Source organism: Podarcis muralis, chromosome 2 (genome assembly GCF_964188315.1).
Source record: "Podarcis muralis chromosome 2, rPodMur119.hap1.1, whole genome shotgun sequence".
NCBI classification, from domain to species: Eukaryota; Metazoa; Chordata; class Lepidosauria; order Squamata; family Lacertidae; genus Podarcis; species Podarcis muralis.
The window spans coordinates 41094021-41119985 of record NC_135656.1 but is presented as its reverse complement, the minus strand read 5'-3'; the positions used below and the strand labels follow the sequence as shown (position 1 = coordinate 41119985).

Genomic DNA, 25965 nt, shown 5'->3' with positions numbered 1-25965 from the left:
CTTTATCTTTAAACCTGACTTGGACCAGACAGCCTTCTAGATGTTGCTGAACGGCAGCTCTCATCATCCCTGGTCATTGGTCATGCTGGTTGGGGCTGATGGGAGTTGTAGGTTAGCAGATTCTGGAGAGGTGAAAGTTCCCCCACACCGGATATAGAGGATGCTTTCAAATAGAGGGCTGTCCTCTGATAGGCCTTCAAAAAGTAAGTCTATCCTATTCCCAAGCATGGCCACCCTAACTCCAAGCGTGTGAGAAACAATCCTGGATACCCCCCAGAAGCTATTCCACCAAGCTGGGAAATAGGAAATCAAAGGAGGACATAATGCTAAGGCAGAGGTCCCTGTGCTTCTCTGTCCAGCTGCAGCACTTCAGGCATAGAAATGAATGCACAGAGATTCTGCAGCTGGGCTTCACTTCAATTTGACAGCCAAAGAGACCTCCACAATTTCAATTCATGGCCCGGTCCCTCTAACACAAGTGGCATTCGGTGTCATAAAGATGACAGCTTGGAAGACCAAGCTTTTGGCTTTTTCTGCCCCCGAGAGAAGTGCTCACCACTTGCCTTGGTGCCAGAAGCATGAGCAGTAGAGAGGAAGGCTGAAGCTCTCAGGGATGCCTTGGCAATTTCCTGGAGACCTGTGGGAAAGTGACCTGGAGAAGAGAATGCTCTGGACAGCCTGTTTAGATACATAGGATGTTGCTTTATAGCAAGTCAGACTCTTGGTCCACTTAGCTCATTAGTATCTACATTGACCAGCAGTGGCTCTCTAGGGCTTCGGTCAAGGAGTCTCTCCTAGCCCTCCCTGGAGGGATTGAAGCTGAGACCTTCTGCATGGTAAGCAGATATTCTACCAGTGAGCTACATCCCATCTCCTAGATTTGAAGTGTGAAAGTGCTCCAGTTTGACCAATTGGCGGTAGAATGAGGCATCTCAAGAAGAAGGGCCACAGAGTTCAAGGCAGGAAGCAGAGGGCACAAGAGCACTTTCCAAATATATAAATGGCTGCCATAAAACAGAGGAAGAGTGCAAGTTTGCAACTAAGGGAAAAGACAAGAAGCAGTGGGTGAAGGTTCAGTTGTAGCAAACTGATATGAAGTACATTTTTATGGATGGCTTTCTCGTTATTTTTATTTTTTCAAAAAAAAAGAAAAAAGATTGGGAACATACAGTAGATGCTGCTGTAGAAACCACCCCTAGAAATTTAAAGGAGGACACTGGATGTCCTGCTAGGGATGGTTTAGGAATCCATTGTTTCTGGGACTCTCCGGGCTGCTTAATATGTGTCTTTTCCCTTATAGGGATGGGGGAACTATGCATGTCAATATCTCTGCACACCATCCTATGTGAAGACCATGCTAGCACCTATTTTCCCAGAAGGTGTAGCTGACATCAAAACAGACATTCACACATGGTAGTCTCTCCTCTGCATATACTCCTTACACCCATTTTCACACACCGTTTGAAGCAGCATTTAATTAGCCACCCGTCTTTGCGCTGAACAGAATGAAGAATGAAGAGCTGGTGATCGCTGTGAATGAGACTGCTGCTGGGCAGTAATTTAAGAATAAACTTAAACAGATTGCCATCATTCTGCACATGGAAGCGGCCACAGAGATGATACGGTGAAAGGCTCAGTGCCCCACAGTTGCTAGGTAACTTCATGGCGGTTTCGATGTAACCTGCTAATCAGAGAAGGAATGAAGAGGAGCAACATCCACATTACTGAGAGGCCGGGGTTGTGTGTGTGAGAGAGGGGGGAGGTGGGCAGAGAGTGTTGTATTAGTCCTGCTGATTCTTCTTGCTTTTAAACTATCAGAAGGGCTCGGTCCTTCCATATTGTCTGCATGTGTGTGCTTGTGTGCATTTGTTTGTGTGCACTTGGCAACAATATTTTGCTGCCTGAAACCTTCTCTGGTTCACCACCCTGTAGCCAGCCTGCAAACAGTATCCTGACTGAGGGCTCCTGTTTTCTCCCTGCCCGCCCTGTTAAAGGGTAGGAAAAAGGCAGCAGGCTGAAATCTTTGTCTGTGGTTTGGCCCTCCCACTTGGCAGCACGCGTGCTGGCTCTCTACTTGTGATGCCCACCTTGATTGTGTGGGTTGGTTTTGGTCGGCAGGAGGGTGGATGCCGGCCCTGCCTTTGGGCCCCCGGCAGTTTCCACATGTGCTTTCAATGTCCATGTCATCTGCAAAAGAATCCCTTGTCCCTGCTCCTGAAGTTTGTGACTCTGTATGAGTTGAATGGATCCAGTTGACCGGGGTGTGGGCGGGCAGGGTTTGCCCATGAATGTATTTTGCGTTTTGGGGTGGGTGGGGTGGGCAATATGGACAACAGCCCCAGCCTACATGACCGAGCAGGTGAAGCCACAGCATTCCTTCAGAAGGGTGAGGCCTGTCTTTGTTACATATGGTGTAGAGGTTTGCTGTCCTCTTGAGGTCATCCTCTTTTCTTTTACTGGAGCTGTGAAGGAACCAACAGTTACTGCTATGGGAACAGGGGCTCATGATCAGGCCCTATGATAGCCACCAATCTACCTGAGGTAAGCAGGTGTCTGCATCTGGTGTCCACACATCTCATATGGAAGGTGTGAGCTTTAAAGCTGGCCCATAACCAACCAGTGGAAGATTGTTCATATGGGCAAATGGGGGCACTGCCCCACCAACCTCTGTCTGCCCTCAACCAGACCTTCACCTGTCTGCTTCCTTACAGCCAGTCCAGGGCATGACACTGGCTGTAAGCTTGATCTTCCTTAGTCTCAGTCTTCTAGTCTTCTAGTGTGTGTGTGTGTGTCCTGGCTGATGGACATTATCCAGACTGCACGGGAACCTCTTCACACAAATGGCTTCCCTTCTGGAGCAGCATCTATGCACAATGGATTCAGCCATGCAAGGTAGCAAAACCCAGATATATGAATGCAAAAGAGCAAACAGTGCAGAATCATAACACCTTGTCTAAATTATGCAAATTTGCATCATTTACAGAGGTTACAGATTTCAACTTTTCTTGGTGCAATAGAGATAGAGAAAAAGATGAAAGAGATCAAGATATAGCATGGAGGAAACACAACCCTGTTCCTACATACACACAGCAGTGGAAAGTGTTTATATTTCAGAAAGGGAGGCTGCTCACTCCCAAGTACCTACTTGTTTTCGGAAGGCAGGTTTTGGAAATCCTGGTCTTCAAAAACTCTGCCATTTCTTTGTCTTCTTCTCGTTCTCTGTGGAAGGAGGAAATTGGTTACTACTCTGTGGATGAGATTTGCATCCCAGCAATAAGCAACCATTGCTTGGTGTGTGTGAAGGTATGGCTATAATCCAGATAGGTTAGAGTCAAGGTATCCTGAATTACTGTTCTTCAGATCTCTGTGAAGGACAAGGCTGCTTTTTTATTCTTTCTTGGCTCCAGGGAATATTTGCTTTCAGAAAGAGTGGTGCTTCACTGACATGCACAGCTCCTTTTCCCTGCTTGTACCAGTACTCCAAGCCTTTGTTTCTTGCCCTTTATTATTATTTTTAAATCTGCCTAGACTCCAATATTGCAATACTGTCCAGAAGCAATGGTTTAGATCTACAGATCAAAAAGGTTGATCATCCCTGGAGACAATGATTTGAGTTTTTGGTGAGTTTTTGGTGAGTGATGTAGAGTAAGCCCTGCCTCCACCTCCTTACCTTACCTTTGGAAAAGTCCCTTTAAAAAAACAAAACAATATGTGACAATGAATTTAACAGCACACACATTTACAATTGCCCTGTGTGGAACTGAGGAGGCAACAGAAGCAAAGTCTGCCTGCGTACCCCAACCAAATAGTTAGTGGATAAAATTGGCTTCAAATACTCGAGGTGACTCTAGGCCAGTTACCTTCACTCAGTCTCACCTACTTCACAGTGTTGTTGTGGGGATAAAATGGGATAACTCCTGGGTATGCTGAACAGCACTGGGTGCATGCCAACACTGAGCTGGAGCCAGGAAACTGGCACAGCTGTTGATATCCATGTGTACCTGAGCCTTTCAAACTCCACGTCATCCACCAGGAAATCTCGAGTCTCCACAAGTTTGTGAATCTGCTGCACTAGCTCCTCCTCCTGCTGCTTGTCTTCTTTAGATTTTTTATTTTCTGCAAAATAGGGGGAAACCCACAAAGCAATAGGTTAATGGCAGAGGAATAACAACAAATGGATTGCACAAGAGATATGTGGGTGTCCCCTGCCTGACACAGGGCCCTCTCAGTAGTGGCATCCTAGTGATGGAACACTTTCCCCAGAAAGGTTTGCCTGGCACTTACCTTACTATCCTTTCAATACCTTTTTGATTTTGTTTTCCTGAGCATCTTATACATAATGTTAAGGTGTTTCTTGTGTTGCTGAATCAAAAGCTCAGTGGAGCTACATCAACCTGTAGCTGAACTAGCAAAAAGGAAAGACAAATTCTGAAGCTTGTAGAGGTCAAAATGTGACAGTGGATCAGCCTCTCTACTCTTCCTTGAATTTAGACTGCTCTATAATTAACTGCTTCACAGAATTGTAGACTTGTAGAGTTGGAGCTTGTTTCTCCCTCTCTTCCCAAGTCCATGCTTCTTCAAAGTCCATGATGCCTTTGGTAGAGGCTATTCTCGCAGGCCAGATCTCACTCGTAGAATCATCACCTTGTTATGGTGAATGGACTTGCATGTTCCTATGTGCCGTCAGGAGTCTCATACTCCCAGTAGGGTCACCCAAGGTGATAAGGTCAAAGGGGAGAAGCTAGACAACGAATGATCCAAGAAGTCCTCAAGGGCAGAAGAGGTGGAAGACAACAATGTTGTTATGTTACAATGGCTGTGAAGGAGGACGAGGGCTATGGCAGATAAGAAACTATTGATCGTCATGATACTCACGACCTCAGAATAGAGCCTGACTGTGAAGACCGTGCATTTATCAGCATGCACTGATCTCCACACATAGAACAAATTCATGTGCAGGCGTCTTCCAAAAACCCATCCACACACTTTAAAATACTTAGATAATAGATAAATATAAAGTATGCACCCAACTGTTTTCCAGCAATGGATAAGCAGCATTTGAGTAGCCCCTTCATAAGGACATCTAGGCTTTCTGGTGGAGGTGGAAGTGGTTGAGGGGCAGGAGAAGCAGAGTGGCAGGGCTGAAAGTCTCAAAGCTATGCAGTGGACAGGACCTGGAGGATGAAGACCCATGTTGTAGGGCACTGTTGCACAAACAGAGAGTGAGTTGGTACTGATCAAGCTGCACCATGAAGAAAAGGAGGATGCACCTTGGACTTGAGAAACTTTATTTAAACATTTGGGCTGTGGTTCAGGATACAAGGATTCCAGACAACGACTTTCAGGACCAACTTGCAGCCCGCTGTCTATACATCTCCAACCAAACATAGTGGTGGTTCCCACTATGACCTCCTATGGATGGTTGTAAATCTTTGTTCCTTCCCACAGGCTCTTACATCCTCCCAACCTTTCATGAAGGTTCTTCTCGGCTTTTTCTAACCTTTATTCCCTTCTTAATGACGGCATCCCTTAACTGGGACTAGGTGTGGCAGACAATGCTATGGGCAGTACATATTTATAAAACTATTATTATTTCCCCCATGATGGTTGTGGCAGAATGGGTTTTATACAGCTTTAGTAAGTTTCACCTGTTCTGAGATGCCTGGGTTCTCCTCCTGCTTTGCTTAACATTTAAATATTCAGATTCCAAAGCTAGCCAAGCATCTCGGAGACAAGAAAAGTCTTAGGATAACTTTGCATTGGCCTGTTTAATTCACATTCCTTTGCAACATTCTCTCCTAGCTTAGTGCATTGGAGGCCAAGAGATCCTGTAAATGGCAAAGCCCACTGGTGAATAGGGTAGGGGTGGGGAATCCACAACCCTCCAGATGTTATTGGACTCCAACTCCCATCAGCCCCATCCAACATGGCCAGTGGATGGGAGTGATGGGAGTTGTATTTGAGCAATAGCTGGAGGTCACAAGCTCCTCATACCTCAGTACATGGGAATGGCACCAACAAAGCTTTATGGAAAACAAGGTGCTAAGAAAACTCACTCCCTGGGAGAGTTGCCATGGGTTTGGGCCTTACCTGGCACTGCAATCAGCTTCTGCAACTCCTTTTTCAATCTGGTGATTTCCTTACAAAGCTGGATGTCATCCATCCTGAAAAGACAAGGGAGGGAGCCTCAATCCCTTGTCCACATGAGACCACAGAGACAAGTCACTTGAGCATCCCTTGCTGCAAATCCTAATCATTTACCTTTCAGCATGCTGCTGGGAAGAACTCCAAGCTGGGTTGGACACATTTGGCTGAAACCAGTTGCTTGGGGCCTTTGATACCACCTTGCAACAGATTATATGTGGAATATTTCTTGTTTATCGTTTTCCACTTTCTACTCCATCACCTGCATTTTACACTTTAAAACTCTCTAGCTGCTCCACAACCTTTCTTCCAAATTAGTAAATTGCTACATGAGACAGGTAAGTGAAGCAGCATGTGTTTCTACATGCAGAATGCAACAAGGGATCATTTAAGGAGCTGTAGAAGACAATCCATCTCGGAAGGAGGGTTTACACTAGGGGTGTGCACATTTGCTTCAGACAAACCTTGAATCCTGAGCCAAATCAGGGAGATTTGAAGAGAACTGGGGCTCTTCTAAGGCGGGTGTCCAATGCAAGGTCACAGACTGAATCAGGCTGCTTCCAAAGCCTCTGGGATTATCTTGGATATTTGGACATCCCAGGATACCTCTGGACACCTCCAGATTTGTCAGTATTATTACATCGCGTACCTGAACTTGTGTTCACATATCTAAAGTGGATTAAAACACTTCTTCACCCTTGTGACAATGAAACACGACCAGAAAATTGCACTAGAATATGTGGAATAATGACCAAATATTGTGCAAATGAACAGCTTGTATGGGTTTGCCCTTTTTTCTGAATAGGCATTTGTAGTGATTGGGCTTATAGTAGACTACAGTAATGAGGGAGATCAAGCTCCAACATTGTAGCAAGGTATCATGAACCAATGGCAGGGACCAAGTGGTGGCACTAGAGGGAGAGATTTTCCCAGGAACACAGAACCTATTGCAAAAAATCAAGGGCAGCCTGCTATGAGAGCTTTGAACAAAGATGATCCAGTCTACAATCTTCTCTCAGCCATGAAAGTGACTTACCTGTAGATGCCCTTCAGGCAAGTCACTGCCTTTCAGCCTAATCCGTCTTCATGAATAAGAGAAGAAATCTGTATACTGAGGAGTGCGACAGAAATAATAAACTATAGATCTGCATCCCAGCAAATGGATTTGAATCAATGTTGCTCCTCTAATGACTCAGTCACAAGCTGGATAATTCCAGAGGATACTGTTCTCTAAATAGGCAACCCTATAATTTATCTTGGTCACCGGAGAAACCCTATGAGAATACAGCCAAATGTGTTGATACCTATTCAAAGCCAATAAATAATTTTATACAGAAGACATTATTCAGGTTTCCTCCCCACATGCCAGCTGTTTCTTCTCTCCATTCTCCTTCAGTTTAGACTGCATTTTGGTTTTATAATGTGATGCTTTTAGGATTATAAGAAGCATCTTTGAGTGGAGGGCTTCTTCTAAGATAATCTGATAACCTGGAATGCTCTTTTTCAGGAAACACAAACACACACATACAGGAATCATAACTTGGATAGGACTGAGACAGAGGAGGGAAAAGAGAGTTCAATAATTAGGTGGCAGTGAGATACTAATTCACCTTTCTAAGGACAACTTAGTGATAGAAGAAACTGCACCCGTGGTTTGCAAATTATCTGTAGCCTTGGGTGCCAAATCACTTTTAGAATCATTAAGGGTTAGAAATCGAATTCCTAGCTAGATTTAACTTGGGGCTGCTGGGAGCAAAAGTTATCTATATTGATCCATGCTCGCTAGCTTGCAGTGATGCTTGATACCATCTATGGCTAGCAAGCCATGGAAAATGGAGAGGATTTAATGGCTGTGTACTTGGAACATACGGTGCTGACCTTTAAAGCCCTAAATGGTCTCAGCCCTGAAGGAGCGTCTCCACCTCCATCGCTCAGCCCAGACACTGAGGTCCTCCTCCAAGGACCTTCTGGTGGATTCCTCACTGTAAGAAGTGAAGTTACAGGGAATCAGGCAGAGGGCCTTCTCGGTAGTGGCAACCGCCCTGTAGTACACCCGCCCATCAGATGTCAAAGAAATAATTATCTGACTTTTAGAAGACATCTGAAGGCAGCCCTGTATAGGGAAGTTTTAAATGTTTAGTATTTTATTATGCTTTTATATTTGTTGAAAGCCACCCAGAGTGGCTGGGGCAATCCAATCAGATGGGTAGGGTATAGCAACAACAACAGCACAAGGAAAAGTCCCAGAAAAGGTATAGCAGCAGCTCCTATAAGTAGTCCTTGTATGCCATGTCAGCTGTGTCTCATTGATCTAGTTCCCCTTAGTCCAGGGCATGGTAGAATCATAGAATCATAGAATCATAGAGTTGGAATAGACCACAAGGGCCATCGAGTCCAACCCCCTGCCAAGCAGGAAACACCATCAGAGCACTCCTGACATATGGTTGTCAAGCCTCTGCTTAAAGACCTCCAAAGAAGGAGACTCCACCACACTCCTGCCCCCATGTGGTCTGGGGGCACATGATGCAGTCACCATGCTGCTGCTAAGCAGGTCTGGGTCTGGTCATTTTCTGGATGGGAGATCTTCTGGGAACCACTTTGAGTATGTCATCTTGAGATGCTTGAAAGAAGAAAGGTGGGATATGATTGTACTGAAATAAACAGATGTATAATAAACTTTGCTGTGCAGTACTGTCGTATTGTGGGTGCTCCAATATGTGCAGATAGAATTATATTATGTCTGCAGTGACTCAAAGGGCCATGCACAGTAAAGCAGAAATTAGGAGCTGTTCAACTGCATTGCAAGGAGATAGATACAATTTAAGAACTGGGATTCTTTTTCAAAAAAAACAACAACAACATTGGCATTTTACTCCCATTTCATGCCTTATTTTTAAATTGAATGTGAATTACTAAGTAATTCTGTAATGATTTATTGAGACCCCTTGGCTTAAACAAATACATTTTATCTGACAACAAAAGAAAGCTGGCTAAAATTAATGAAATTTTATTATCTAATTGTCTTTACAGTTCCACAATAGAGATTGTTGTATTATCCATCAGCGAATTTGGGTTGGCTACCTTTTGTGTATGTCTGTGTAATTTTACTTCCTATAGCACATCCCTGCAGCAGAAGAATTATGTGCATAATATACATAGGTTACATTCATCAGAACAGTGCATCTAATTGCATTACATTATGTAACCATCCTGGCAATCTCTCTTTTTTCTTGAGTTTTCCATTTTTCACAGAGGTCTTCTGATGTGCTAATTAATCCATGCAGCCTTGCTCAGGCTGTCTTTAATAAGTGAAAAGAAAAATGGTCCTAAATGATGAGTGAAGGCCCCACCTAGGTACCATTTGATTCCTAAACCCTTTTTAGCAGCTACTCTCGTTATAATAATTGCCCCTTCCCTGCAGACACGAGGGCTAGAGGCATACTTCTGTATAGCAGGAAATCTCCAGGAGCACCAGATTCCGCATTATGAACCATATTCCATTAAGAATGGCAGAATGCAGGTATGGCCAACTGACAACCTGGGGTCTAGGTCCAACCTCCAGTACAATTTCTCCTAACCCTGGAAGGACCGACCAATTCGAATCATAATAAATTGATAACCTACAATTTCACATGTAAAGAAATTGGGGGTGGGGTGGGGGTGAGATTAGGGAGAGTTGGTAAGATCACAATTCTATGCATGCTTTCTTGGAAGTAAGCCCCACTGAATGTAGTGGGGCTTGCCTCTGAGTAAACATGCATCAGAATGCACAGTAGGTTTTAAGCAATAGACATTTCCACCTTTTGTTATATCTTTCTTTTTGCTCTTGAGACCTGAGAATACAGGATAGCCCTTCTTGGCTTAATGCGTTAGAACATGGGTAGGCAAACTAAGGCCCAGGGGCCAGATCCAGCCCAATTGCCTTCTAAATCTGGCCCCCTTTTATTTAAAATGCATTTCTGGGTTAATTGTGGGGCATGTTTTTTACATGAGTAGAATGTGTGCTTTTATTTAAAATGCATCTTGGGTTATATGTGGGGCATTGGAATTTGTTATTTTTCTTCTTCAAAATACAAGGTCTGAGGGACAGTGGAGCCATGCTGAAAAAGTTTGCTGACCCCTGATCTAGAGTTCCTGCTCCCTTGCAGTTGACACCATCACTGTCATGGATGTATTGTTGGCTCAAAGTTTAACTAAAAGGCTAGCTATTCTGGAAGTATTGAGAAGTCAGTGCAGAGTGCCTACAACCTGCTGTACGGGTTTCTGGGGAAATGCTTGCAAAGCAAACTGTTACGTCAAGGTAACAAATGTTTATCATCTTATATTGTGGATCTTTCCCTGCTGCATAATCCATGGTGATTACATTAAGGTTTTAATATCTGCTCCAGAAAACCAATTCCACAGTTTTTACTTCCTAAAAGTTGAGCTTTTATTGTAGACTAGAAGGCCCTTGGAATCCCTTCTAATTCTACAATTCTAAGATTCCAATGAGTGAGAAAATGAAAAGTTAAAAAAAAACAAACAAACATGAAAGGCCAGAAATGGACAGGCCATTCCTCCACCTTTTACTTAAAGAGCAGCACTAAAGCAGGCCAGTGGCCAATTTAGTCCAGCATCCTGTTCTCATAGTGGCCAACCAGACCCCTATGAGAGGCCTGCAAGCAGGATCTTGGCACAACAACAATCTTCCCCTCCTGTAGTTTCCAGACCTGGTATTCAGAGGTATATTACCACTGTCTGTGGAGGCAGAGCATAGCCCTTGTGGCTAGAGCCACAGATAGCCTTATCCTCAGTGAATTTGGTGGATCATCTCTTAACACTGTCCCAGAGTTGGTAGTAATCCCAGTGTGGTGTAGTGGTTAAGAGCAGTGGACTTGTAATCTGGTGAACCGTCTTCGCGTTTCCGCTCCTCCACATGCAGCTGCTGGGTGACCTTGGGCCAGTCACACTTCTTTGAAGTCTCTCAGCCCCACTCACCTCACAGAGTGTTTGTTGTGGGCGAGGAAGGGAAAGGAGAATGTTAGCCACTTTGAGACTCCTTCGGGTAGTGATAAAGCAGGATATCAAATCCAAACTCCTCTTCTTCTTGTAGTAGTAGTGAATTTCATAGTTTAATAATACACTGTGAGAAGAAGTACTGTATTTTGTCTATTATAACTCTTCCAATGTTTAGCTTTATCAGATGCACCTGTCTTCTAGTATCATGAAAGAGGGAGAAGAGCTTTTCCACTTTCTTCATGCCAAGCTGCCTGCAGAACTCAGCAGGGCATTGGATAAGGCAGCTAAACCACCTACACAAACCCAAAGAATTCCTCTTTCAAAGCACAGCAACTGCTACTCCTCTTCTACTGTATGAGGAAAATGTATTTTGCTGCTGATGTCAGAACTCTTGTTTTTGCATACGTAACGAACTAATAGAGGCATATGGTTTATTATTTTATAGGGGGGCTGGGGGGCACACTAAGCAGACAGAGAATCCCACGTGTTTTATTGACGTATTTGTCAATAAGGTGTGCTAATACGAAGCAATGGTCTATTGTTGTTCTGCCCTGTCTGAAGCTGGCTTGCTCCTCTGCCAGAACTGCCTCAGTTTCCATCCAGTCAATTAGTTTGATGTGGAGGTGTTTGGCATACAATTTGCTGGGGCTAGTAAGGAGGCGAATGGGTCTATAGCTCGCTGGATCTGCCATAGGGCCCTTTTTATAGATTGGGATGATTACTGCCTCTGTCCAGCAACCAGGGATTATGCCTGTTGAATCGATGTATGTAAATATTGACGCCATTATAGGAGCCCACCAACTGATATTGTTCTTCATGAGCTCTGCTGGAATGTGGTCTATGCCCGGGGCTTTGTTGTTTTTCAGTTGGGCAATTAGTTTCCCCACTCCTCTATGGAGACAGGAGGCCAATATGGTAAATTCTCGGAGTAGGCACTTGGATCATTGTGCTGAGCTTTGTCGTCATAGAAGAGGGTTTGAAAATATTTCATCCACTCCTGGGGTTCTACAGTACATGTGGGACCAATCCACTCCTGGCCCAGGAGGCCCATAATGGTGGTTGAGTCTTTCTCATTTGAGGCCTTCACTAAATTACACCAGGCCAATCTCTCAGCTTTTTGTTTTTTTACCTTTAATAGCTGTTTGTAGTTTCGTCTTAAATAGATGTAAGCCATAAATAGCGAGGGTGCTCCGGTGTTTCTGTAATTCCGATAGGTTGATCTCAGACGTTTCCTTGCTTGTCTACACTCCGAATCAAGCCATCTCTCTTCATCCTTTGCCCGCTTTGCAACAGAATTAAGTATCTCAGTTGTTAGGAAGGTCTTTAGTCTTGCTAATAACTCGTTGAAAGAGGCCATGGCCTTTTCCCCGGTATTAGCTGATACAATGGCTGAGTAGATGGTCTTCATGTCTTCCGAATGGAGGAGATGAGTTAGCTCTGTATTGAGCATGGGGGTCCATTTAATTCTTCTGGGGGCCAGTGACCCCAGATTAATGCTGGGGGTGTAGTAAAGGTTAGCCGTGGGTTTGTTAAACGATGGGCCATTGAGCGCTAAAATTAGTGGGAGGTGGTCGCTTCCAGTGTTATGTCCCACTTGAAACTTTGACACAGAGTTATAGGCGAATCTTGATATCAGAATATAGTCTATCACACTTCCTCCCATCTTTGAAAAAAGCAGACAGAGGGAGCTATCCGTGGTTCTGTCTTCTGACAGCCCTTAGAACAGGCATATCCAAAGTCCGTCTTGGGGGCCTAATCTGGCCTCTATGGCAGTTTATTTACTGGAGCCAAATCCTTAAAAAAGCTCAACAAGTTGAATTCTGGGGTAAAATCATAAAAAAACTCGACAATTTAAATCCTAAAAAAAAATCCCGACAACTTTGGTTGGCCCCCATGCATGTTCACTTCATCAAATCTGGCCCTCTTTGGGGAAAAATTGGGCCCCTCTACCTTAGAAGAACTGGGCATGGAATCTGATTGTAGCTCTTTCAGGCACTGCAACTCACCACTGAAAAACTATAAGGCCCCGTTCACACTTAAACTAGGTTTTGTACTACCTACCATCTGTAGTTTGAAAGTAAAACCTAAATTGGCAAGATTGGACACCATTTAAAAATACACTCTGCTGCATTAACTGCTCTCACAAGTGATGCTTTCTGGGGGGGGGGGAGGCCTTTTTAGCATCACTTGAAGAAATAGTCTTAACTTAAACCAATTTTCTTGCTAACTAAAAGACTATTTCACATATTGCCTAATCAGTCAGCTAGCTACCTCTTAAGCTGCTGTAGTGGAAGCAGCAAGTCTAATTATCTTCTGTACCCCCACTCAGCAATCTGGCAGCTGAATTCTGGGTTAGTTGTAGTTTCCAAGTCACTTTCGCAGGCTTATGATGTCTTTTTGCTGTTCACATGTTTCTGCCTTTTGCCAGTCATATCAAAATAAAGTGTCAGGAACATTTGTGCTTCTGTTTCACAGAAAACAGATCTGGCAGGGTGAGAAGGCACCTTAGCTCAGTGGTAGAACATCTGCTTTGCGTGCAGAAGGCTTGCAGGTGTAGCCGCTGGAATTTCCAGGTAAGGTTGGGAATATCCCCTATCTAAAACTCAAGAGAGCCACTGTTAGTCAGCGCAGAAAATATGGGTGTCACTCAGTCTAGGGCAGCTTCCTGTGTTTCTTGATAAAAATTGTGAAAGAAACACATACCAGAGAATCCACTATCTTAGGAGCCTCAGTGTTACAACGGCTCCACTCTAAAATAAGAATTCTCCAAAATGTAATGCAGGCATTGGCTTCTCAAATCTAACTCACAGTCCTGGATATGGCAACACATGACGCATATCCAGGCTCCAATTAGACCCCACTTCAATACTCTACTCTTATTTATGCTTATGCTACAGCTCCTTGAAGCAAAGGCACACACACACACACACACACACACACACACACACACACACGTTCTAGCAGCCTCATGGCTGTTACCTTCCTCTGCAAGATATGTTACCATTGAGCAACTAGCCAGGGGACATAAGCACCTGAGAAAGGAGAGTTTAGTCCCACAACACTGCCACTCAGTTATACTGTTCCAAGAGTCCTGCTTCTTGTAGACGAATATGAATAAAAAGAGCTTTTGGCCTTGGGCAAAGCTCACACTGAAGGAGACAAGGATCTATTGATGTACGCCCCCCCCCCTTAAGTAGGAGGACAAGGCTAGACCACTTTGAAGGGGATGCCTGGGCTAGAAGAGAGAATTGCATGGAGGTCATATCAAGAGTCACCAGTGTGGGTGGCTGCGTGGGAGAATTCATTAGATAATCAGCAGTACTTGGGAGAAAAAGGCAATTAGCAGCCAGCAAGTCTGCATCACAGCAGCAGTAGCAGCAACATTTGGTGTAGACTTTGGGCTAAGTCTATAACAACTCTGAAGTGGGCAGAAAGCAGCCCTTATATTTGTTTGGGAGGGAGTACCAAAACTGTCATTGATGGGGTTTCTACCACCTTCTCTGTTCAGGTTAAGCCTTCCCCAACCCCCTAATGGCCTTCCAGATGTCTTGGACTATAATCACATCATCCCATGCTGCTGGAGCTGATGGGAGTTGTAGTCCACCTGGAGGACACCAGTTGGGGATGGCTGCCCTAGGTATACTCATTGACCTGGCACTGCTTTTCAAAAGGCAGGTTGCCAGGAGACCTTCCCCCCCACTTTCAGCTAATGGGGAGAACTTTCCTTTTTCTACGTTAATTCACAGTTCTGTAACTTCCATGCTTGATTATGGCAATGCACACTGAATAGAGCTGCCCTTGAAGATGCTACAGAAGTTTCAGCCTAAGTGCAGTCCTTCTGACAGGTGTTGGAAGGCACAATCATTTCCAACCCGCTCTGTGTCAGGCCAGTTGCAAGGATTGTCAAATCAGGCTACACTTTAAAGCCATTGACTTGGTGTAGGAACATCATGCTCCAAAGACCATCTCTGGAGCCCTCTTGCTTGCTGTGGTCCTGCCAGAAAGCTCTACTGTGTGCTGTTTTTACAGTAAGCTACAACAGTAAGCCACCTTTTTGCTCTCTTTTCATAGTGACTGCAAGACCAGTTTCTTCTGGTTCACTTCTGGTTGATGTTCTTCTATGCCTGGCTAGCTTAGATAGTTGGATTTTGTTGCTACTGTTGCTGCTGTTTTCATCTATATACTTTTCATCTCTATGGAAGACTGGTATATATATAAATAGGACTTCTAGGGCAACCTGGTGCCCTGCAGATGATTCTGGACTACAACATCACCATCCCTGACCATTGGCCATGCCGGCTGGGGCTGATGGAAGCTGTAGTCCAACAATGTATAGAAGGTGACAGGTCCCTATCTCTGGTTTAAGGGCTAAGCCAATTTGGGGGTGGGCAGCTGAAAATAAATCTGGATCTAGAAAAAGGCTTTTGTCTGCCCTTGCAAATTCCTGTCCCTGTTGATATCTTTCAGGGGCAAAAATTAGCCCTGCTCTGTGGAACCCACAGTCTATGCAGAGCATGTCCTTGGCAAACCTGCCTTGTGTGCTGTAGGGTGGATATTGACACCTGCAGCTTGGCTGCTTCTTCCACGGAGTGATTCAGAGATTGAAGAAAACAAACAAAGGCTGCTCTAGCATGGAAATCAGAGCTATAGAAATTTCTCCCTCCTTCCGCTGCCTTGAAAAAGTCAGCTTGCACTGCTGACTCAAGAAGGAAAAGGCCATGCTGTAACACAGCAAATGGGAGGGCTTTCCACCCCTAGGAGAGAGGCACGGTGTTGACATCGCAGTCAGGTTTAGGCTAATGTTGATGAATGATGACTCACCTCTGACTTCAGTTTTAGATCTCTCTCTATGTGTATACAGGTTGCAGAAGCCTGTAAGGCTATTCCTTGAAAGCCCAGGGCTGCCAAACCTGCAATGCAGACATATTTGGGGGTGCTTCTTCTCTAACAGCCCCTATTTGGGGTTCATTGCAGCACCAAGAATATGCTTTCTGTTGGACAGGAACCAGAAGAAGTGGTAGAGCATCTGCTTTGCATACAGGAGGTCCTGGGTTCAATCCCCAGCATCTCCAAGTCAAACCAGAAAAGACCTTTGCCTCAAACTCTGGATAGCCACTGCCAGTCCCTGAGCAAAAGGGACCAATGATCTGGCTCAGGCAGTTTCCTGTGTTCCAGAATAATGCTGCATAAAGGACAATGGATGCATCCCTGGGGTCCTTATGGCACTTCCCTTTGGCTGAGTCTGAAATATATGCCAGGATGCATCACGTAAAAATGAGATGCATTTGTCAAGGGGGTTTCTTAGGAGGATGCACAGTTCCACTAAAGCCGCCATGTCCTCCAGGCATTGCCAGACCACACTTCCCACCCTTTCCTGACAATTGAGTATGCTGGGTGGGGCTGATGGGAACTGGAGTCCTACAACATCTGGAGGGCCACAGGTTAGCCAGCCCTGTGTTCAAGGTACATCCAAAGATCCATGGATGCCCCAAGGGATACATAGGTTCCTAACAGCAGCCCAGCATTTGATGAGGACCAATCCCTATGGCATTGGGATGAGTACAGCTGGATCGCAGAAGCTTTGCTTCGCTGAGTCATTCTTAGCTGCAGAAGGGTTGGCACAGATTAGGCTAGCTACAGTCAGTCTCTGCAGTACCAGATGCTGGAAGTCATCAAAGGGAAGATGAGTTTCTTTTTGCATTTTCTAAATAGTGCGATGCTACATCTCATTCTCATTGACATGGCAGGGGCAGGGGCTGTGGTAGGCTCAGGACCGAGAAGAAAAATTGTACCATAAGCTGTGTCACCGGTTGCTAGCTTGGGTGGCTTTTCAAAGGATTGGGCACTTATTGTTTATTTTCCTTACAACAGCATCCTGCCTTTCTTCCATAATGGAACCCAAGGCAGCATACATGAGGTTCCCAGGCTGCCTCCTGTCCAGGCACTGATCAGACCTTCAAGGTGGTGGCCCCTTGAGCCTTTGGACCACATGCAGTGTCAATGGCTATTGGCTGTGACAGTAAAACCAAACTTCTATGTTCAGTAACAGTGTGCTACACCCTTTACCTCCCAACCCAATTCAGCAGGGAGATATATATAGATAGATGATAGATAGATAGATGAGGTACCTCGGGTTACATACGCTTCAGGTTACAGACTCTGCTAACCCAGAAATAGTACCTTGGGTTAATAACTTTGCTTCAGGATGAGAACAGAAATCGTGCTCCAGCGGCGCGGCAGCAGGAGGAGGCCCCATTAGCTAAAGTGGTGCTTCAGGTTAAGAACAGTTTCAGGTTAAGAACGACCTCCGGAACGAATTAAGTACTTAACCCGAGGTACCAATGTACACACACACACACACACACAGAGAGAGAGAGAGAGAGAGAGAGAGAGAGAGAGAGAGAGAGATGGCTGTACTGTGCTGGCTGGGGCTGATGGGAGTTGCAGTCCAACAATGTCTGAATAAACACAAGGTCCCCACTCTTGGTGCATCTATGAATGGTCAGGAGGAGCTCCTGAATTTTTAATCCATAGCTCTCTCCTGACCTGGTTTTACCTCAGCGAGTTAACAGTGTCCTGTGACACCAGAACGATTAATCCAGGAAATGTTTTCATGGTCACGCAGTAGTCCCTTTCCATTGGTTCAAACATGGAGAAATTGTGAAGCGGTTGCTGTACAGATTCTGTGTACAGCATGTACATGTGTACAACTTCTGCACATGTAGGCTTGGTGAAGAGGTTTAGGTGAAGAGGCTGGAGGCAGCCCACCTCATATTTTCACTATCCACAGAACTTAGTCGGCAGCATTGGGCTAATAACACATCCTATACAGCAGCTCTTTTCAAAACACCCACGCTCCCATGAGCCACTTCCCAATCAGCTGTCTGCTGAGAAACCCTTGCGCGCTTCGGGGGGGGGGGTGTTCCGTGATGCAGAGGGCCAGGCGGGCTATTTGACCTTTCCTGAAGTTGGCATACACAGCTTGAGATAACATGGGATCCCACCCACCCAGGCAGGCTGAAAGAGAGGCCTGATACTCTTGTGGACTCTTCTCAGTGAGAGAGACTGAATTGTGAACTCAAAGCAGGGAGAGGGAAACTGAGCAGATCTAGACAGAGAGAGGGAGAGATGAAGAGGAGCACCCAGGACCAGCTGCCTCTTGCCTCCTTACAGGTGGTGGAAAGAGACAGGATCCTGCCCATGGAGACTTTGCACCTTGCTGAGCGCCCTCCCACGGGCATCCTGCTCTCCAGTTTCCCAACTCACATGTATCTGAGCTCCGACTCCCTCCGCACCAGAACTTCCCGGATCCTCTCAATTTTGAAGAGCTCCCCTTCAATGTCATCAATGGTCGTTGTGGAGTCGGCCATGGACACTATCTCATCCTCTGAGGGCAAATGGGAAAAGGAACTCAGTTAGCAGATGGGATGGGGGTGGACAGGAAAGCAAGCAATGCCATCAGTGATTGGACTGGAATCGCTTCCAATTTATGGCCACATGGCTAAGAGGTTCTGATTTCTGTCAGGCTGCCTTATATGGCCTATGTGGGACCTGTGCCCCTCCCCAACACTGTTGGACTCCGACTCCCATCAGCCTCAGCCAGCACAGTATAGAATGAGGCATGATGGGAGTTGTGGTCCAACAACGTCTGGAGAGCCACAGTTCAGTCTCATATCATTGCCTTCAACAGGATCTAAGAGCAGCTGATAAAATGGCATGAAAATATCACTGAGGAAATGGAGGAGGGACTGCAGAGAATTAGTTCCATAGATGGCAGCTGCTCCTCCACTCCTTCTTCCAAACTCCCCTGAGGCAGACATATTCCTTTCACAGCAGTGCCTGGGGGGCTCCTTTCTCTCTTTATACCTCTAGAGAAGCACATTTCCCCTCCTATCTTCTTAACATAGTTGTCAAGAGTCTGGCAGCAATTTCAGAGTCTGCACTCTTATACTAAGATTACAGGGAATGTGCTCATCTTAGTTTTTTTTATTATAATCCCTTGTGGAATCTCTGAAACGAAACCAGCTTTGATGGAGACCAAATTATCTGTGCATGCCTTTTCCTTTCAGTGTAGGGGGAATGGCACTGTGCTATTATTATTGTGTCAAAGGTCCAAAGAACAAAAGCTTTTGCTCTAGAGAAGACCCACCAGGGAGTAGCAGTTAGGACTGGCCTGCCATTTTGACTATAGAAGGAGAGAGGCTCTCTTGGTGGAAAAGTTGCTCTCTCACCTACATCAAGCAAAGAACTCAAGCAAAGACTTGGGCGGGGGGGACGACTCCACAGGTCCTTCAATAGGCACAAGTGGGCAGGGTGAACAGTTAAGTGGCTCCTGTTCTCCTGCATGTCACAGGCACTGTCTAGTAGGTGCTCATGACATTCAAACAACTGCTCCCCAAATAAGAACGGACTCAGCAGTTGTGATTCTTGGAATGAGGGATGAAAAATACATTGTATCTGAAGAAGTGTGCATGCACACGAAAGCTCATACCAAGAACTAACTTAGTTGGTCTTTAAGGTGCTACTGGAAGGATGAAAAATAGTTATTTACTACAGTAATATTGCTGTGTACAGTTTTGGCTAAAATAATACATTGCTGCAGCAAACATGCAACCCCTGCGTACATTTCTTGCAGACACAGAAATGGACTTCAAAAGTCCTAGGAACCTTCATTGTTTCAAAGTTGAGAGTTTTTTCTTGATTTTCTTGTTTTACCTTCTTGTACAACCTAGCAGTTCAAAAGCACGTCAAAGTGCAAGTAGATAAATAGGAACCGCTCCGGCGGGAAGGTAAACGGCGTTTCCGTGCGCTGCTCTGGTTCTCCAGAAGCGGCTTAGTCATGCTGGCCATATGACCCGGAAGCTGGACGCCGGCTCCCTCAGCCAATAAAGCGAGATGAGCGCTGCAACCCCAGAGTTGGTTACGACTGGACCTAATGGTCAGGGGTCTCTTTACCTTTAAACTGCTTTGAGGTTGTTGTTTTACAATCAACCATAAGAGGAGCCATTACATTAACAAACATAAAGGCTGGCTCTTTGCATAATGCCAGGCTCAGAATTCATCCTGATTGGATTAGGGCACTTCCTGCATTTGAAGTGCATTTGATCTCAAATGCATAATGAATTTTTACCACCCCAACTAAGCCAAGGGCAGCCTTGAAACACATTCTCTTCCCACCCTCACAGATGTTAGGAAGTAGCCTCATTTCAGAGTTGAATAGTTGTTCTTGTTGTTGTTAAATTTCTTTACCATCCTTCACCTGAGGATCACAGGGCAGTTTACAAGATGAAAAAAGTTTCTATTGCTGAGTCTTGTACCCTCTGCTTTCTGGGGAAGGACTGTGCACCTGACTTGCATGTGGAAGGTCCAGGTTCCATCTCGGTCATCTCTAAGTAGGTCTGGGAAAGGCCCCAGTCAGAAAACCTGGAAAACCACTGCCAGTCTGTGTTGGCAATACTGAGCTACAGGTGGACCAATGGTCTGATGTGGTTTAAGGTAGCTTCCTGTACCTCTGTCCTTTTCCCCTACCATGTGCCAGTACTGCTATGGATATTCTTACAAACCACCCTGGAATGGGTTTGGATGAATGGAAATAAATGTTTAATAAAATGGAAAATAAAATGGAAAAAACATGGAACTACCTGAATGAATGGAGCATCTACCTGCAGCGAAAGTCTCCTGCAAAATTGCTCCTCCCTCACACACACAAATAGGAAGAATTAGTTGGCATGCAATCAAGTCTGAACCCCAACATCATCTCTCGTGCTCTGTATTTTGCACTAACTGGACCAGTCAATCCTGAAGAATATTATTCCTTTGGATTTAGGGACAGACATGCAGCTGCATTATACAAAGTGTATAAAGGCCATCTCTAGCTTCCTTGGCACGCACTAGCAGAGCCAAGTGATGAGATCAATACTTCATTACTGGAGCCAAATAACCTCCCAACACTGGCCTGTGCCAGTGAGTCAAGTCAGAGGAAAAAGCCAGCCTCTGGCCTCTGTCCCTCTTTCCTTCCCTCCCCTGATACCCTCTTGCATCTCTGCCTCCCAAAGGCTTGAACAGCTGCTTGTTGCAGCAGCCCTGGCTACAAGCTGGTGTCTCTGGGGCTGGCCAGGGGGTGCTTCTGAGGCCCCTGCGAGGCAGTGGGAGGAGGCACCTCTCTTTGGGTCAGAGGGGGCAGCTCAGAGACCAGGGATGGCAGCTGCCCAGAGCACTCCCAAGGAGAGGGGAGAGGAGAGGAGAGGAGGCTGAGGAAGCACTCCACAAGAGAGGGTGTTTGAAAAAGGGTGAGAGGCTGCCAGCTCTGCAGGCAAGGGGTGACATAACTGGGCTCCTGAGCCCCACAGGGGTGCCGCAGGAAGAATGTAGTTGGGTCAAGGCAGCCGTGGAATCAAAAAGGTTGAAAACCTATGAGCTAAACAATGCTGTGATCATTACCTGGGAAGAGAGAATGAATGAAGAAGATGGAATTTTAAACACCTGCCTCCCGTGACTTTGGAGGAAGCAGCTGCTGGCTAGGAGCCTAGCACCACAGCCATCTCCGGCAAATCTGTTGATGGTGGCCCCTAACCCAAATGACCAATTACAGTCCAAGCATTTTAGGCTGAGTCGTATAAGATGCTAATAACTTCATCAGGTCTTACGGAAACTTAATACAGATGAAAGACCCTTCACTCCAAGGCAGATGACACACACACACACATACTAAATGCACCCCCTCTCCCATTGCACTACCAGTCCATCCTAAAAGCTATAACAGAAAATCCCATAGTTTATGCTAAGAGAACTCACAAACAAAATGCTATACAGTGGTACCTCGGGTTAAGAACTTAATTCGTTCTGGAGGTCTGTTCTTAACCTGAAACTGTTCTTAACCTGAAGACCACTTTAGTTAATGGGGCCTCCCGCTGCCACTGCGCCGCCACTCCACGATTTCTGTTCTCATCCTGAAGCAAAGTTCTTAACCCGACATACTATTTCTGGGTTAGCGGAGTCTGTAACCTGAGGTACCACTGTATTCTTGTCCGGAACTGAGCTATTAACTTCACCTGCTGTGGTGGGAGTGATTAAACCACTGGCTGCCAACCCCATGCTGTCTCTAGCCTCCAGGGGGAGTAGCTCTTGGCTGGAGCCAGCTGAAGGCTTTGGGGATTGAGAGAAGGCACACCGATCCACACGATGTACTCTCAGCTTGTGTGGGAAGTACCATAGGAGCCCAAGCTGGCATGCTGTTTCCAGACCTGAGCCGAGCCACCTTGCTTAATTTGCCTCATCTGCCAGGGGAATTGAACTGGTTTTGCACTTGGTGACCCACCTAACTCAGCCAAGTGCCCAGACCCACTGTTTCAAGCAACAGGGTCTTCTTTGCCACGCAACCTGGCTGAAACAGGCAGACTTGGGCAGCAGGTCAAATGTGCTATTCTCCTGATGCCAATATGCTTCTGTGTATCATATACAGTGGTACCTTGGGTTACATACGCTTCAGGTTACAGGCGCTTCAGGTTACATACTCTGCCAACCCAGAAATAGTACCTCAGGTTAAGAACTTTGCTTCAGGATGAGAACAGAAATCGTGCTCCGGCGGCACGGTGGCAGCTGGAGGCCCCATTAGCTAAAGTGGTGCTTCAGGTTAAGAACAGTTTCAGGTTAAGAACGGACCTCCAGAACGAATTAAGTACTTAACCCGAGGCACCACTGTATATACATAATAAACACCCACCCACCAGCAGCGGATGAAGGGGAAGGAACTGCAACATCCTTGTCCTGCATGCTGCTTTAGCCACTAGTCTACACTGTACTGAGGATCTGATAAAGGCATTTGTACTGGTAAGGTGTGGCTGCTTCTCTAAGCAACAGAAGGAGATAGCTGAATTCTTGAATGGGACGTTTTGGCATTAACTCCTTCCTGCCTGTCGCTTGCCCGGTTATGCCCATTCACAAAAATGGGGAGCTGACACAGATGGTATATAGCTGAGTAGAGAAGGAGTAAATCCTTACCTGAGTGCCTTCATGGGATATTGCTAAAAGCCTCAATGCCCCTCAGCTTCACACTTGGGGACGTGGCCTTTCCTGGAAACCCCAAATCATTTGCATTTCTCGTTTTGGCCAGTTCTGTAATGCCCACACATGCACTGAGGCATCCCCCAAGCTACTAGAGTGTGCCCAGCAGTCAAACTCCATCCACGCCAGAGGCTCTTTTTGTGAATGAACAGAGACTGGAGTGTCTGGTCCTCGGCCAGGTTTCTCTACTCATGTTTTCCCCGCTGCCTGCCACTACTCAATGCAAACTTGCTTCGTTTCCACTGCCAGTGAGACAGACAGGTGGGGTCTCATTCATATAACACACACACACACACACACACACACACACACTAATAACATCACCAGGAGTGGGGGTTTTAGGGGGTGGGATTTGAACGAGACATCCATCTCCATCTCCACTGCTGCGAAACTTTCAAGGAAGACAGAAAATAGCAGACACCCAGCAGGCAAATGTTATACTGGCACACATACACACGCATCATGCAGATCTGCAAGGATTTAAGCCCCACTTCAGGGGGTGCAGTGAGTAATAGGGAGGGAGTTGGTGCTTCGCTGCTGTGCCCCAGGTGTGCAAACTAATCTCACCTTTGGCTGCATCTGCTGCTTTCCACTTGGTTGACTCCAGGGATCCGTACTGGGTGGATGCCTTGGTTTCTTTCTCCATCCTTGTCTCTTGCTTGTGGGATGTTTTCCCCCCTCTAATCTTTTTTTCTTTGTTTGTTTAAATGAGCATGATTCCTTAGGGAGAAGGACTTCTAAAGAGCACACGTTGCAGGGAAGTCAGAGCCCATCCTCTGGAAAAGGAATGATTAAATAGAGAGAGAAGCAAAATCAAAGGAGCACAGAATACAGCCAAGCCTGGTACCTGCCCAGCAGCTGCTGCCTGCTAGTTCCACACCGAGATGCTTTAGCACAGCTGCCGAAAGATGAAATAGAATCGGAGGCTGCAGGAGACTAGATGTGGCTCTGTTATGACACCAAGAGCCGCCCTCTGGTGGAGATAAGTGCAAACTACTCATCAGCAAAACACAAGATGTTGTGATAGGCACCAACTTAGATGTCTTTAAAAGGGGTGAGATGAATGTTGTGTCAGTGGGGAAACGTATATTGGGCAGCACTGAGGACTTTTTTTCCAGGAGGAGAGAAGGGTACTACTTTTTAAAGCAAATGAATGAAATTAAGCCCACTATTATTAGTGTGGGAATGTTCAGGGAGACAGGAGAGGATATATTGTTTAATTATATCCTTCCCAACTAGTTAACACTAGTTCTATAATTTAGCAGAGTAACATTCTCCTTTCTAACTTGTACAGAGGATAACGTCTTTGCCAGGCTCGTTTAAGCCTCTAAAATAAGTTTCCTGGTAATTCCCCTTTATTCCCTCATAAAAGATTAGACAGTCTTGTATAAAAGTATAAAAGAGTTTATTCACACACATTCTGTTCACAGATGGATCCCAGAAGGCAGACATAAGCTACAAAATATATACACCTGGAATCTATCCCATAAGGAGATAGCTTCTTTGTCCTCTCTTGGCTGCAAGCCAAGAGAGCATCTCAGGCTAAGATGATGTTGCTTCTTCCAGGAATGGAGTCAGAGAGAGAGATGTCTGCATCCCCTGTGCTGTTTTGTTACCTGTATAGGTGAGGTCACGCCCATCTCTGGTCACATGTAGAGGAAGTCTGTCCCAGCCCAGGAGGAAACAGGAACTTCCAACTGGCTGGTCCAGATACCCCCTTTTATGTCCACTCTAGAAATGTTGTATTTGACTGCTCTGTGTTTCACATCCCACAATGAGGACATTAATAAGCAAACAATTCAAAAGGCACTTTGAGTACAGGGCTTTAGAAGTGGTTCCTTAAAATCAAGGCAGCTAAGATGCAAATGTTTCATTTAGCTATGGAGCTTCTAAACTGACCATCTTGTAAATAGATTCCAGAGTAGTTTGCAAACATTAAATAATCAACCAGTAAAATACAATTAAAATCATAAATCCTACACCAACATTTCTAAAAACTCTCACAGATGAAGCAATAAAACAACCCAAATTCGTGGAGGAAAACGCTATATATGGGCTATATATGCCCATGGCTGGAAATCTTGAGAGTGAGAGTGACATTGTACTCATACCCTTCTTGCGGGCTTCTCATAGGCATCTGGTCAGTGTGAGAATAAGATACTGGACTAGTCAGGTCTTTGGTCTGATCCTGCAGGCGTCTTCTTATGCTTCTGAGTAAACTCAGCTGATTGGCGCTTTTCAAACGGATCCCTGATCTAAGTTGCAATTTGGCTGTGTTCAAAACCTTCCCCTAGATACCATGGAGCAAAGTATCAGATAAGTTACAGACTCATTTGTGTTTTTTATACCCTCTATTCATCTCTTCCGCATGTCGCTGAGGAAGAAGGTAGCAAGAATTCTCTCTTCCTCTGACAACACTTCTATAAGCTCAGTCTCCAAAATGAATGCACCTTTGCCTTTGGGTTGCTTTCTTTAGGCCAGGTTCCTCCTGAAGCTTTATTAGCTGCATAAGTAGGAATTCAACAGGTGAGGCTTTTGTCATCACCACACCTGGCCTCCTACCCCAAACCATCAACCTTCTTGTGTCTATTTCCCTGCTTCCAGCTACCACAGCAACTGGCTTAAATCTCTCTTCCCTTTGGCTTTCTTCTAATGCGACATTGGTGGAAACAACAAATAGTCAAGTTTCATCTTCCTCTTTTATTTGTACAGTACTTCCTTTGAGTGCGACTTGTAATGACTCACCTGCCATAAAATATG

The 25965-nt window shown here is 45.4% G+C and overlaps 1 protein-coding gene across 1 annotated transcript; it reads right to left on the bottom strand.

Annotated features, from left to right (window-relative positions):
* Positions 1–1150: 1150 nt before the first annotated feature.
* Positions 1151–24128, bottom strand: LOC114590750 (bMERB domain-containing protein 1-like). The gene is made up of 6 exons (XM_028717183.2): positions 23773–24128; positions 18409–18529; positions 6091–6164; positions 4002–4116; positions 3146–3219; positions 1151–2462 (listed from the first exon to the last, which is right to left on the bottom strand). Exons 1-6 carry the CDS (start codon positions 23849–23851, stop codon positions 2344–2346), a joined length of 582 nt encoding a protein of 193 aa, XP_028573016.2. The 5' UTR covers positions 23852–24128; the 3' UTR covers positions 1151–2343.
* Between the last annotated feature and the right edge of the window lie 1837 nt (positions 24129–25965).

Excerpts from the sequence above, each read along its gene's own strand:
- LOC114590750 (XM_028717183.2), bottom strand. The coding sequence starts at position 23,851 with ATGGAGAAAGAAACCAAGGCATCCACCCAGTACGGATCCCTGGAGTCA. Across the intron at positions 18,530-23,772 it reads AGCAGCAGATGCAGCCAAAG|AGGATGAGATAGTGTCCATG; the intron begins GTGAGATTAGTT and ends ATTTGCCCTCAG. Across the intron at positions 4,117-6,090 it reads GAAGCTGATTGCAGTGCCAG|AAAATAAAAAATCTAAAGAA; the intron begins GTAAGGCCCAAA and ends CCTATTTTGCAG.